The sequence below is a fragment of the Salminus brasiliensis genome, chromosome 20 (genome assembly GCF_030463535.1).
Source record: "Salminus brasiliensis chromosome 20, fSalBra1.hap2, whole genome shotgun sequence".
In the NCBI taxonomy this organism is placed as follows: domain Eukaryota; kingdom Metazoa; phylum Chordata; class Actinopteri; order Characiformes; family Bryconidae; genus Salminus; species Salminus brasiliensis.
In genome coordinates, this window is record NC_132897.1 from 4,084,052 (window position 1) to 4,097,166 (window position 13,115).

The following is a 13,115-nucleotide window of genomic DNA, read 5'->3' on the forward strand; positions in this document are numbered from 1 at the left end:
AATGGGGTGGGGTGGGGTGGGATGTGTTCCTGTGGTCTGTCAGTGAAAAGCCGCAGCCGCCGCTCTTAAAGGGCAGCCACTATGGTTAGTAAGCTGTCTTTGTGAAAGCTAGCAGTTAATCCAGTGCTGCATGGATGCGACATTCCCCAGAAGTCCTCAACACTGCAGTGCCGTTCTGAGCCTGTTTGTTGTGGCTGGTCTCTTCTAGGCTCTCTCGTCATTTAGATGGAACCCTTAACAATTTACAGTTACTGTTGTTTTGCTCTACTTTCAGTCTGCATTGCATAATGGCTTCTATGCAATTACATAATTGCTTAATTATTTACATACTTACATAATGGCTTAAATTTGCATTTTAATTTGCATCCTGTTGGGACTGATTCGTGTCTGCTTTTCAGTTTCCGCCGATGTTTTTATGTCAAAACACGGCAAAAACATGGAAAACTGCAGAGAAATAAATCACATTAAATTAAAATTACAGCTTGCCTCTGTTTTCTCCACCAATATCGGTCAGGGTCAATCCAAACTGGATCCGTAATGGACTCGAATCCCTGCATTTTAATGTCCTTCTGAGCTTGTTTGCTACATTTTTCCAAGGACTTGTTAAGGGATAACCCACCCAGCATTTTCTCAACACTAGATACAGTATATGTCCAAATATTTGTGGACACCCCTTCTAAAGAATGCATTCAGCTACTGTAAGCTGCACCCATTGCTGCTATTGGCACCATGCTGCCTAATGCCAGGCGTAGGCTAGAGGGGTATAAAGCCCCCCAGCATTGAGCTGTGGAGCAGTAAAATGGTGATGCTCCATCTAACACTTTTGGGACGAGTTGGGGAGTTGGTTTGTTTGGGATGAGGTGGTGGGGTGCTGATCATCATTCAACTTCCTGACCTCACTGAATGCAATCAAATCCTCACAGCTCCTCCAAAATCTAGTAAAACATCTTCTTCCATAGACAGTAGTGACAGTTACTCCAACAAAAGCAGGATAGACTCTTTTTAATATCCTTGATTTATGAAGAAACAATGAACAAACAGGTGTCCCAATACTTTTGTCTATTTAGTGCATGTAAAAAGCCTGAAGCTTATATGCTAGACACCAGCAAATATGTGAAGCATCATTTAAAATACACTTTTGAGGTGTGCTTCCCCCCCTCAAGATCTCAATCAGGTACTGTAACCAAGCAAAATGACCCGAATCATGACCTGAAACCTAATGTTAACCCTCATTCAGAATCTAACCTTAACCGTGGTGAAATGAGGACCCCTTACTGTTTCTACTTCAATGTTGGTTCATTAATTTCTTATTTAGAGAAGCACTATTGTCCAGCGCTGTCTTTTCCATTCTTTCGTTAAGCACAGTACAGACCGGTTGGCTGAGCTGCGAAGAAGCTGCCTAGGCTGCAGCCGAAGTAGAGCAACTGTGCTATGACGACTTCTCCTTCTCAGCAGCTTATTGGTGACATACTATGGAACAGTCTAACCAGACTATGAAGGGTCCAATGACGAAGCGTCCGAGAAACACAGCCTAGGCTGCAGCCTAGGCCTTGGAACATGAACGCAGCTGTTGGGCGTGTGTGTTTGTGTGTATAATGCTCAACAGCGCCACCAGTGGACGAGTGGAAAAAACAACCAGGACAGGACTGGATCATGTCGATCTGCCCTTAGTGTCGGCTAACTTGCATCATGTCTATTATGACGTGCAGGATAGGCAGTCCTAAAACGAGCACTTTCCTGGTCCGGTCCGAATTGTTCGATGTGTCCTGCGTACTAAACCAAGCAGCTCATCAAGTCAAGTGGCAACTTTCAGATGTTGGTGTGTTTTTCTGGCTGGCCGTGGCTGGTGTTGCCTGTGCAGGCGTTTTATCTTATCAGCGAAGAGTGTCCGCCGCTGCCGGGCGATGACTGATAGAGGCAGAGGTGACTATGTGATCTGTGGAGCACAGGAAATGCTTTTATCAGAGGCTCCCAGCTGATGCCAAACATTTGGACTGTGGATCAATGGGAACTGGCTGCGAATGACATATGAGATCCCATCCCTGCAGAAGACTGTGCTGGGTATTATCATTATTATTATTAATATCATTTCTGACCTAATTTGAGTTGCAATAGAGGCCCGAATTACCAAACTATACATTTCTCATTGCCCAATCAGCATCTAACACCGAGAAAGGAATATATAATCTTAAATCTTATAAACAGCCGATAATTCATATTCATAGATTTCAATATCGCAATATCTGGCTGCAACTGTGACCCCGTTTACACCTGCTTTACACCAACAGTCAGTATAACCATCAGGATTATATTCAGCCATGTCTCTCCACTGCTGCGTTCTCTCTTCTCTGGCTTCCTGTAGCTGCTGCCCAGGTCATCAGATTCAACCCCCTGACTCTGGCCTACAAAGCCCAGAATGGACCAGCCAGCCCCTCCATACTTGATGGCGATGGTCAAAAGCCGATCTGCACCAAGAGCCCTTCGAGCTTCAAGTACGGCTCGGCTCGACTCGCCATCCCTCAAAATCCACGGAAGACGAGCGTCCAGACTTTTTTCTGTCCTGCACCGAAGTGGTGGAACGAGCTTCCCCTGGGTGTCCGAACAGCAGAGTCCAACGCTCGCTGTCTTCAAACCCAGACTGAAGACTCTCCTCTTCTGAGAGGACTTGGGCGAATAGCAGAGTCTCCTTACTGACTTGTGTTTAGTAGAGTCTAAGCTCCGGATCCGGACTTAAAAAGCGCCTCACTGGCCCACATCGCTGTCACCCTGTAACCCTACATGCTAATTGCTTCATCTAGCCTTTCAGACGGTCATTCCATCATTTTCACCCCAAACTTCTCCTTTTGTAAAAGCGACAGAACGGAGCTCCGGTTTCAAATTGAAATGATCTTAAGCCGGAGATGATTGCTTATAAATCCCCTCTCGATTTTTCCATTATTTGCAATTTCCAAAAGGATGTTGAGAGGGAGAAGTCATTATAGAAACGGACGAGTGTGAAGCTGCATGTGCTTTCAGTGCTGAAAAGGCCTTGAGTTCTACCTAAGAGCTAGGCGGCTCCGTTCACTGCCTACACCCCTGTAGAGATCTGCCTGCTGGGCTGCTGTTAGCGTAGCATTTCTGATTGCAGTATCATTGCTGTGTGTTTTGGGTTTCAAGGGAAACTCATGGAACTTTTAAAATTGCTCTAAAAAGAGGATGCAACTTTCATTTTAGGGGTTTATTTTTTATTTTTGCAGTTTTTTGCTATTTGGGATAAAATCAGAGAAGATATCAGAGACATTAATTATGAAATAACACATTTATGCCCTTACTAGTTTTATTTATTGTTTTTTCTAATAAATAATATTATATAAACATTAGAAATATTCAATATTATCTAATAATATCATTATTGTTACATTCTGTTTTAAAAATTTTTAGGATCTAAAATAGAATATTTAAATAATGCAGCAAATACCCCCTTAAATATAGCTTAGCCTCGCAAAAGTTTGGGTGCCCTTTTCCAGAAACACACTTTTGCACATTTGAAAACTCAATTACTGGTTATTTGCTGAATGTATCTCAATGTGGGGAAAGTAAAACATAAAATATGGTAACATATGACTGTAAGGATCAGGTGGTGTTTTACTTTTTTCAGTATGTTAAATTCAGCCAGTAAATATAATCTGAAACTTTACTTATGGCACCTTTAAAATAGATGCAAACTTCAAAGAGGGGTTTTCTTTATTTCTTTATTGTTATTTATTAATTTCTGCAATTTGAGATCATTCAGAGGACATCATAGGACAAACATAGCACATTTGTGCAGGTGTCAAACCAAAGTGTCAAACCAATCCAGTCTCCTAGAGTTTCATGGGACATCCACCATACTATACCCCAACGTCAGGTCTATGAACAGCAGCATATGTGATGAATTTACCATTTTTATGACTATTATTATTATTGTGACTATTTTAAGTAACACCGAATGTGGTATGTATAAAGGTTAGGGTTATGGCTATAAATGTTAAGGTGATGGTTGTACGGTTTTCTTAAATTTCTTTCTTAAATTTAGCAAATAAATATAAATTCTGTCTAAATTAATGTGTTTATTGTATTTATTGTATGTATTGCCATTTAGAAAAGCAAAAGGTTGACCACAAGTGCCCAAACTTTAGCTTACGACCAAAACACATGATTCCATTCGTGGAGTTGTTTGTTATTCTATATAAGTTATGCAGGTCTATAGAGTGTTTGGCCTTATCCCAAAGGGCATCAATACAGTAGCAACAGAGTAGCACAGTTAGCCAGTTAGCTTACATAATATTAGCTATACAAATCAACGAAGTTTGCTATGTACAAAAAATCACGATTTCCAGAATTTCCAGGATATTGTAGACCATATCATTTGAGGATGTTAAGAATTTGAGAACTCACTAGTCACTCCTACAGAAGCTGGAAGTCTTGGTGTAGTCATAGATGATCAGTTATCGTTCTCAAGCCATGTTGCAAATGTAACTCGGTCATGCAGATTTCTCCTGAACAACATCCGGAGAATTTGACCCTTCCTCTCTAGAGAGTCACCAAGGTGCTCAGATGTTCAGTCTCTCCTCACTTCCAGACTTGACCACTGCAGCTCTCTTCTGGCTGGTCTCCCTCTGCGCACCATCAAACCTCTGCAGCTTATCCAGAATGCAGCGGTGTAGGTCGTCTTCAACGTTCCTAAATTCAGCCATGTCTCTCCACTGCTGCGTTCTCTCTTCACTGTAGCTTCCTGTAGCTGCTGCCCAGATCATCAGATTCAGAACCCTGACTCTGGCCTACAAAGCCCAGAAAGGATCAGCCAGCCCCTCCGTACTTGATGGCAATAGTCAAAAGCCGATCTGCACCAAGAGCCCTTCCAGCTTCAAGTACGGTTCGGCTCGACCCGCCATCCTTTAAGATCCACGGAAGACGAGCGTCCAGACTTTTTTCTGTCCTGCACCGAAGTGGTGGAACGAACTTCCCCTGGGTGTCCGAACAGCAGAGTCCAACACTCGCTGTCTTCAAACACAGACTGAAGACCCTCCTCTTCTGAGAGGACTTGGGCGAATAGTAGAGTACTATGGTCTCCTTACTGACTTGTGTTTAGTAGAGTCTAAACTTAGAGGATCTTTGAATTATCAGTCTATTCTAACTAGCTGAGGTTTTTCTTGGGTAAAGAGCAAAGCACTTGTGTAAGTCGCTCTGGATAAAAGCATCTGCTAAATGCCTTAAATGTAAATGTAAATTTGCGATTAATATATAGAAGACTCCCAGAAGATCCTGGAGAGGTGGGATGCCTGGCAAAACTGTCGCAATTTACAAGTACACATTCAGACAGTGAGTTCAGAGCTGGCTAAAATGGGTCGTTGAATACCCAAACCCATGCCACATGCCACTCTACCACTGCTGCTACAGTTATGGAACTTGGTTGGTCATTCCTGGTTGACCTCCAGAAAAAGAAACTGCAGTCCATTGACTTTAGGGATCTTTAGACCCCAGATTGAAATGTCCAGTCTTTGCTCATGTGTCTCTTCTGCTGTTCTTTGAGCCAAAGTTTTGACTTTTTCAAAGTGTGTTGTGGCTGCCTTTGGGTGCACAGGCAACAGCAAGTTTCTCAAAAGCAAACGCAGAGCATAAAAGACTGGCATAGAGCCGGATATCTCCTCAGCTTACTGCGCTTGTTCGGCACTTGATCTCGGCTTCTGGAGTCGTATCTTTTCTTCGGGGAACAAAAAAGCAAAGGCTGCTGCAGTCCTGCGCTCCGGAGAGACTGGCCCAGCTCTATACACTCTCTGATCTCTCCCACAGGCCATGGCCTCAACCCCCTCACACACAGCAAGAGCACTTTCCAGATTTAGCTCTGAGCTGGTGACATTTTCACATACGCCAGCCTGCACAAAGGTCCAGCTTTTGGCCCACTGACCTCGCCGCAGTTCACATGGGAAGACAGAGCCGGTTAGCTCCTCTCTGACTTTGTTGTCGTTCCGCCCGTGTTCAATTGTCGATTGTCTGATTTTCCTAAGAGGTGTGCAAAGAAGAAACCCTTCATGTCCAACAAAAACATCAAGACAAGACGAACTAGACAAAGACCAGGACTTCTGCAGCAGAAGACATTTTTGGCATGAACCAAACCCAGCATTTGAATACAAGAACCGCACACCGTGAAGCATGGAGGTGGAGATGTCATGGTTTGTGGCTGCTTTGCTATAGCAGAGCCTGACAGTCTCTCCATCATAGAATCCACTATGAATTCTTCATTGTATCAGAGGATGCTTGAGGAAAATTTGAGACCATCTATCCAAAACTGAAGCGGAAGCAGAAGTGGGCCATGCAACATGACAATGACCCAAACGTTCCAGAAAATCCACCAAGGAATGGCTCAAAAAAGGGATGGAGAGGTCGCCAAATGTCACATAGATGAAAGAATTCTGCATAGTGGAGTGGGAAACTAGTAGATGGTTATAGGAAACATCTATTTAAGGTTATTTCAGCCAAAGCGGGAAAAATACTAGCTAACTTTTTCTTCACAAAAAATGCACTTCTGTTAATTATGTTACATAAATTAAGACATTTGTTCTGCTTTATGGGTGTATATGTTCAGTTAAATAAAAAACACATGTGTTTTATATGGTGTCCTAATTTTTTTCACATGACAAACATAGTAAAATGCAAAACTGGGCCAGACACTGCTCTGTTCACACTATTTTAGGCCGATGAATCTAAAACTTGTTTGTTTTGTCTCTATAGATCTGAAGATCATGGCAAATCTGACTTTGGAGATGGCACCCATCCTTCGGGGGACCAAAAAAGAAGTTTTGAATGGGGGTCAGCAGTCAAGCTAGCCAATAAAATCCCCTCTAAGTGCTGCAATATGCTGCCTGAATGCTCAGTAAGTGTCTCCAATTGCTACGCGGTGCGCTAATGGCGCTAGGCTGCTGCTCTGTTAAAGGCCGTGTAAAAGCATTGATTTCTTTTTTGCCGTTTAATGGGAAGCAGAGAGAGGGCCGATGCCATTCTACACCCGTTGACGTGGCCTGAACACTTCAGAGAGCGCCAATACTCGCGATCAGCTTCCTTTTCTCTCTTACCCCAAATGCAGATGATTAGCTAAGACACGTTTAGCGTCTGAAGTGAGTTACGTTACAGTGTTAGAAGCCAGATAAGGCCGTCTGTTTCAAATTACCCACCAATTTAACACAGTTTGAGGCGAGTTCAGGCGAGTTGTGCAGTCTGCACAACGCTAATTGGTGGTGTTGGTGGAGCTACCTTAGCATTGTAGCTTCCAAAGAAAAATTAAAGACTTCAGACACCAAACATGTCTTGGATGATCAGCTACATTTCAGATAATGGGGGAATTGTGTACATATGATGCCTTAAAGCTGGGTTTGGGTTGGGAAACTTGTGCCTTGGTCAGTCTAAAAGGGCAGCAGATTTAGAAACCTGACAACCCTCACATTGCACATTGACCAGCATTTCATCAGGCCCTTTACTGAGGATACATTTACGAGAAGGGCCTTCATTGGATCTGCATGTTGCAACACACGCTTGACACCCCGCTTAGATTTGCATTAATTAACTTTTAAATGAGAGTGGTTTTCAAGTGTTTTCCAGCTCGAATAATTATACATGGCCTAACTCTCATCTGACCTTTCATCCCTCTCAACGTTTATCCAGGGGAAAAAGCACCCATTACTCTAATTCCAGTTTATATAATAACTCTGCTTATGCATAATTTGCTAGAGGAATACTCAGATAGTTTTATACTGAGAGGTTTTTTATTTTTAGTTAATAACAATACAAGAATAGTTTGTAGATAGATTTGCCAATGTCAATATGCTCTATACAGCTGCCTAGAATATGATCCATCAGTACTAATGTGACTCCTCTGAAGCAGTAAGTCTTATTTGGTATTCCAAACAATCCAAAGGCTACAGTATATGCACAAATGCAGTGGCAATGCTCACTGGATTATTATTAAAAACATTTGGCCTTTGGTTTTTATTAAATGTCACTAATTACCATCTGTAGCTCAAAGATTGCAATGGTAATGCAAGGCGTCATGTATTACAGTTCTAAACATGTAAGCCAAGCCATCTAATCAGTTCAGTAGTTTGTCCTTTGGGAATTTTCCATATTAAATTGGAGTTATATTGGAAATAGGCCTGATTTATTAATCTGGGAAGATGCAAGGAAGAGCCTGTTTACGTCATCTGTCTTGAGTATTAAAATCTGAATAAGGCCAAGCCACGCCAAAATATGTGTACGTGTGAACGCACCCAAGATGCATTTCAATCGGACGCAAATCCGATCTCTCAAACCACTTCTCATAGCAGTGTGAATATACTCGACACTATGAAAGTCTCTCCAAGATGCATTCCAAAACCAAAACCCCTCCCATTGCAACCCGAAACACCTGTAATCATTGCCGTGCAACAAGCGCATATTGCATATTCCGTCCCACCAAGCAATCTGAGACGCATTCGTCTACTCAGTGTAAACACAAATGGCTGAAATCATATCAGGATACAATCCAGATACTAGTCACATTAAGTGACCAGGTGTAAATGAGGTCTATGTGTATGTAGAGACGTCTACACGTGACATGCCTACCTCCGAAAACTCAACTACGCTCTTTAAAATAAAACCAAAAACCGAGACCGAATAAGTCCCAGGAACGTTCAGTGACTAGTTCTTGGGTGTAGTGGTTCTTAAATCAGTCTAAACTGATCCAAAGGGATCGCTGGTTCGAATCCCTTGCCATCAGCAGCCGTAGCCTGAGAGAGCACAATTGGCCTTTGCTGGACATGTCATTTTAAATTAGGGTTTTCTTTCTGCTCCGTTTACTTATATCGAAATGGGCGGGGTTAAAAGTCATACCGAAGCCAGCCACCAGAGGGCATGAGAGACATTTTTAGCTTTACTTTTCAACCACTGTCGTCCAGTCCGCTCTTATATCCAGTCTATGGTTTAAAAACATGTACGGGTGCAAGTTGTAAAATGGGCGGTAAAATGGTCGTACCCAAACTAGCCACCAGAGGGCGTAAGAGACATTTTTGTGGCTTTTGAGCTTCTGCGAGCTCCACTTACCCTTAAATACCGGCTCAGTGCAGCTGCACCTCCCTGCATCTTCACCAAAGAATGAATCAGCCCTCATTGGGCCTCTAGGTAATACATGCGTATGGTGGCACTTCCTACTAGAGGTTTGCTTTCTAGCGCAAACGCCGGCTGAAGTCACAGCTCCAATAACAATAAAAAAAAGGTCATTGGGCCCTTTCGTTGGGTTAATCGTGGTCATTACAGTCAACTTGGGTGGGTATTCTTCACTCTATTCGAGTGTTTCTCCAACCTTTTACCAGGCCAGTACTGATGTTTACCCATGTCCCCGCCCTGCTCCCCCCAAAACGTATTTTTTCATGTTTATTTTAAGCAAGTTGAGCAAGGCCTGTTTCTTTTGCGTCACATAGCTGAACCCCGTTACCAGCCAGAGGGTAAGCAGGGCTTTAGCCTGCCCTTAAATCTGATCCTTGGTCAGATAAGAGAAGATTGCAATGCATGGATCTGCCCAGAAGGTGCTCAGATCAATTCTACAGATTGGTAAAAGAAGCTATTTCCTCCACAAAACAGCCAAATGAGGTCAAGTGACCCGACCTTTAGGATTTGTAACACGGCACCATGTGACTTTCTGTACATACCTGTCAATCATTGGAATCAGACCACTTACTTTTTAAGCACTTATGATGTTTTAATTGGGAAACTGGTTTAGGAGCGGGTTCAGGACATAACCTGCAGGCAAAGGGAGCTTTAAAGAAGAGGTTTGAAGAAGAGAGGGTTATTGTCTTTTTCATGCATTTTACCACTCTAATGATTCACTTACGTTACCCGCTCTTCCCTTTTTCTTACACCTTACCTACTTAAGGAGGAAGTCTTGATTGGTAAGTCGATGCTATCCGCAGACCTAGGGACTTAATATAGGTCGCTGGTGGACTTTTAAGGCTCTTCCTACAGGGGACCTAAGCCCAAAAGAAATGTTATTTTTTAATTATTATTTTTATTTTTTTATTTCTCCTCAAGGCATTTTAGGCTTAGTTAGAGTGATGGAAGTATTTCTTTGTCTGCAATCTTTATTTCATCTGTTTCTATAGACATATCTCTATCTCTAGAAGCCCATCCTGTGATGTTTGTTCAATGTTCTTTGATAGACAGAACTTTTTCAAGCTGAGCTTTCATTTCCGTTTCTGTTCTCCCTCCTTTTTTTTTACCACACCGACTTTAAAGCAGTTTATTTGTTGGTTAGAGTTTTCCCTCCCTCTTTTTTCTGATCTTCCACCTCTCATGTGGATATTACGTTGAGAAAGCCATTGATTTCCCCCTTCTTTTTAGTGTATTCCATTAAATTTCCCTTCTCTTATGAGTTCTGCGTATTTTTCTTCTTCTTTCCTTTGGAAATTACTTCGCATGTGACCAATTTGCATGCCATTTTTAATCTATCACAGTTATCTGTCCTAAAAAATGAGTTAATTTAAAGAAAAAAAATATTTTCTTAATTTTCTCTTTGTGTTTGGTTTGTTGGTAGGGAAATTAATAAGGTGACTGTTTGGTAAGAGTATGTAAGAGTACTCTCACTGCATCCGTGCAGCTAGAAGGTTAGGACTTGTGAAGTTGTGCCTTTTGGGTTTTCCAGAAGAAAAACAACAGCGTCGCTTTGTCTGCCCGCAGGTCGAACGGTCGCGCCCTGGGCTTGAATCTTTAAGCAAAGTGGCCATCGTCCAGGCCTCGCTGTCCAATCAGGGCAAAGGACACGCAGATTACGATTCAGGAAATGACACGTCCTCTCCGCTGTCTACCAAAACTGGCATCTCCAGAGCAAAGGTCGCAGGAAAGGTTGCGTCTCCGGAGAAGCTCAGGTTCACGGACAGGGACAATGCCTCTGATTCCGGAAACTCTCTGACCAGCTATCACTCTCTGGGGAAAGCGGCACACAGGGAGAGTAACCTGTCCAGCTCTGTTTTCAGCAAGGTCAAAAGGTGAGAACACAGAGACACCCTATTTTAGAGATTTTTGAGATGCTATGTGGTGTCGCTGTCCTGCAGGAAACCTCATATCTTCAGGAGGATGAAAAAAAAAGACAAAACTTTCAATGGAAGTCAATGGAGAAGCATGGAGAGCATTTCTATTGGTCCTTCTAATGAAGTTCAGTACAGTAGTATATGGTACATCCTGTATCATACAGGATGTACCATATACTACTGTACTGAACTTCATTAGAAGGGGTGTCTGGATACATTTAAGTTGTTAAGCATGATCAATCGATCAATCGAATCATTAGCTAGAGGAACATAAATCCCCCCAGTATTGAGTTGTGGAGCAGTGGAAGAACTTCTCTGTGTTCTCTGGAATGATGGATGGTGGAGCTCCATCCAATATTTTGGATGAGTTGGAGTGGCAGAACTGATCATCCAACATCAGTACCTGACCTCATGCTCTCATTGTGGCTGAACATAATGAAATCCAGCAGCAATGTTCTAAAAGCCACCTCAGAAAAGTATTGGGACACCTTATCCTGATTTTGTTGGAGAAACTCTACTGTCTCTACTGTCCTGGGAAGAAGAAAGCTTTCAGCTAGATTTTGGCATTCAGTGACAAGAGCGTTACTGAGGTCAGGATGTTGGAAGGTCACCACCCCTCCTCATCCCAAACTCCGCACCTCATCCCAAAAGTATTGGATGGAGCTCCATCTTCCATCATTTCAGAGAACACAGTTATCCACTGCTCCACAGCTCAATACTAGGGGGCTTTATACCCCTCTAGCCCACGCCTGGCATTAGGCAGCATGGTGCCAATAGGTTGTTTATCTGTTTATCTGCTCCAGAGAGTCCTATTCTATTGGCAGTACTTCTCTACAGGGACTAGACAAGCACATCTTTAATTTAAAGTAGCTGAATGCATTCATTAATTAGAAGGGGTGTCCACAAACGTTTTGGCCAAATAGGCCTCAATTAACTGACAGTCTAAGAAAGTCTAACTCTGCTGTCCATAAGCAGCCAAATGAACAATTTGAGGATTTGTAGATAATCGTCTGCTAAACAGTTGTGTTCCAGTTTAATGGACCGAATTCCTTGGGGATGCAAATGATCTGATCATTCTGGCTAAATGAAGGAGAGTCACTTTGTTGCTATAATTACAGTGAAGAACCAAGCGTGAGGCTGCAGCCCCCGGGACGCCGAGCTGCTAGGAGTTTCACTCCGTCTCCTGACAGATATCGCTCGGAATCGAGGTCCCGCAGCCGGAGTAGATCATCCCGAAGTTCTCGACACTGGGGGCGCTACTCCAGGAGCAAGTCACTGTCCTCCAGCCGCAGGTTGGTAGATGATACTGTAAGATGTAGGACACTGAAATCATAAGATGATAAGATAAGATAAATCCAGTAAAAAGGAGAAACAAGAGCTGCTCATTCTGAAGAAAGAAAGTAGAGAGATCTTGTCGGTGAGCTAGTCTGAAGAACAGAGCTCGGTTCCTCCAGGTTTCTCCTGGACGCCCCCTCCCCAGTCCAGCCAGCACAGCGTGGAGATGTGTTCACCTCCATCAGCAGCAGCAGCAGAAGCAGCAGCTCACCTGATTTACCATCATTAAGCCCTGATTTACCATCAAACCAGGTGTTGATCTGAAGAGAACTCTAAATAATACTAGACTCCATGAGAGAGAACTTTGGAGATGTTCTAATGATGAACACAGTGATGGAGAACCACCACCACCACTTTCTGTAGCAATGTTATCAGTGAGATAAATTACTTACTGCCCAGATAAGCAGCTTTATATGTTATTAAATAGTCCCTATATATATAAATAATCCAGCCCCACAGTTTAGATCAGACGAGCTGCTGATGAATCCGATCAGTAAAACCTCTTAATGTTTCTATAATCAGACATTCTGGATTGACTGATTTAGTTTAGTCGAGACTTTTATTAAAATAACTGTTTTATAGTGTTTAATATCTGATAATCCAGTCTGATCTCCTCCCTGACCAATCAGATCCCAGCTCCTTTACAACACTGCAGTCTAATCACTTCCTGTGAGTGTGTGTATATGAGTGTGTGTGTGTGTGTAGTAGTGG

General features: G+C 42.7%; 1 protein-coding gene across 3 annotated transcripts in view; it reads left to right on the forward strand.

The window, feature by feature from the left end:
- The window catches only part of srrm4 (serine/arginine repetitive matrix 4), a 106,090-nt gene that overhangs the window by 83,814 nt on the left and 9,161 nt on the right, over window positions 1–13,115 (forward strand). For all 3 annotated transcript variants that reach the window (XM_072664793.1, XM_072664791.1, XM_072664792.1), the window contains exons 8-10: window positions 6,751–6,892; window positions 10,720–11,027; window positions 12,188–12,361. In XM_072664793.1, coding sequence (XP_072520894.1) covers window positions 6,751–6,892; window positions 10,720–11,027; window positions 12,188–12,361 — 624 coding nt within the window. The remainder of the gene's footprint in view (window positions 1–6,750; window positions 6,893–10,719; window positions 11,028–12,187; window positions 12,362–13,115) is intronic.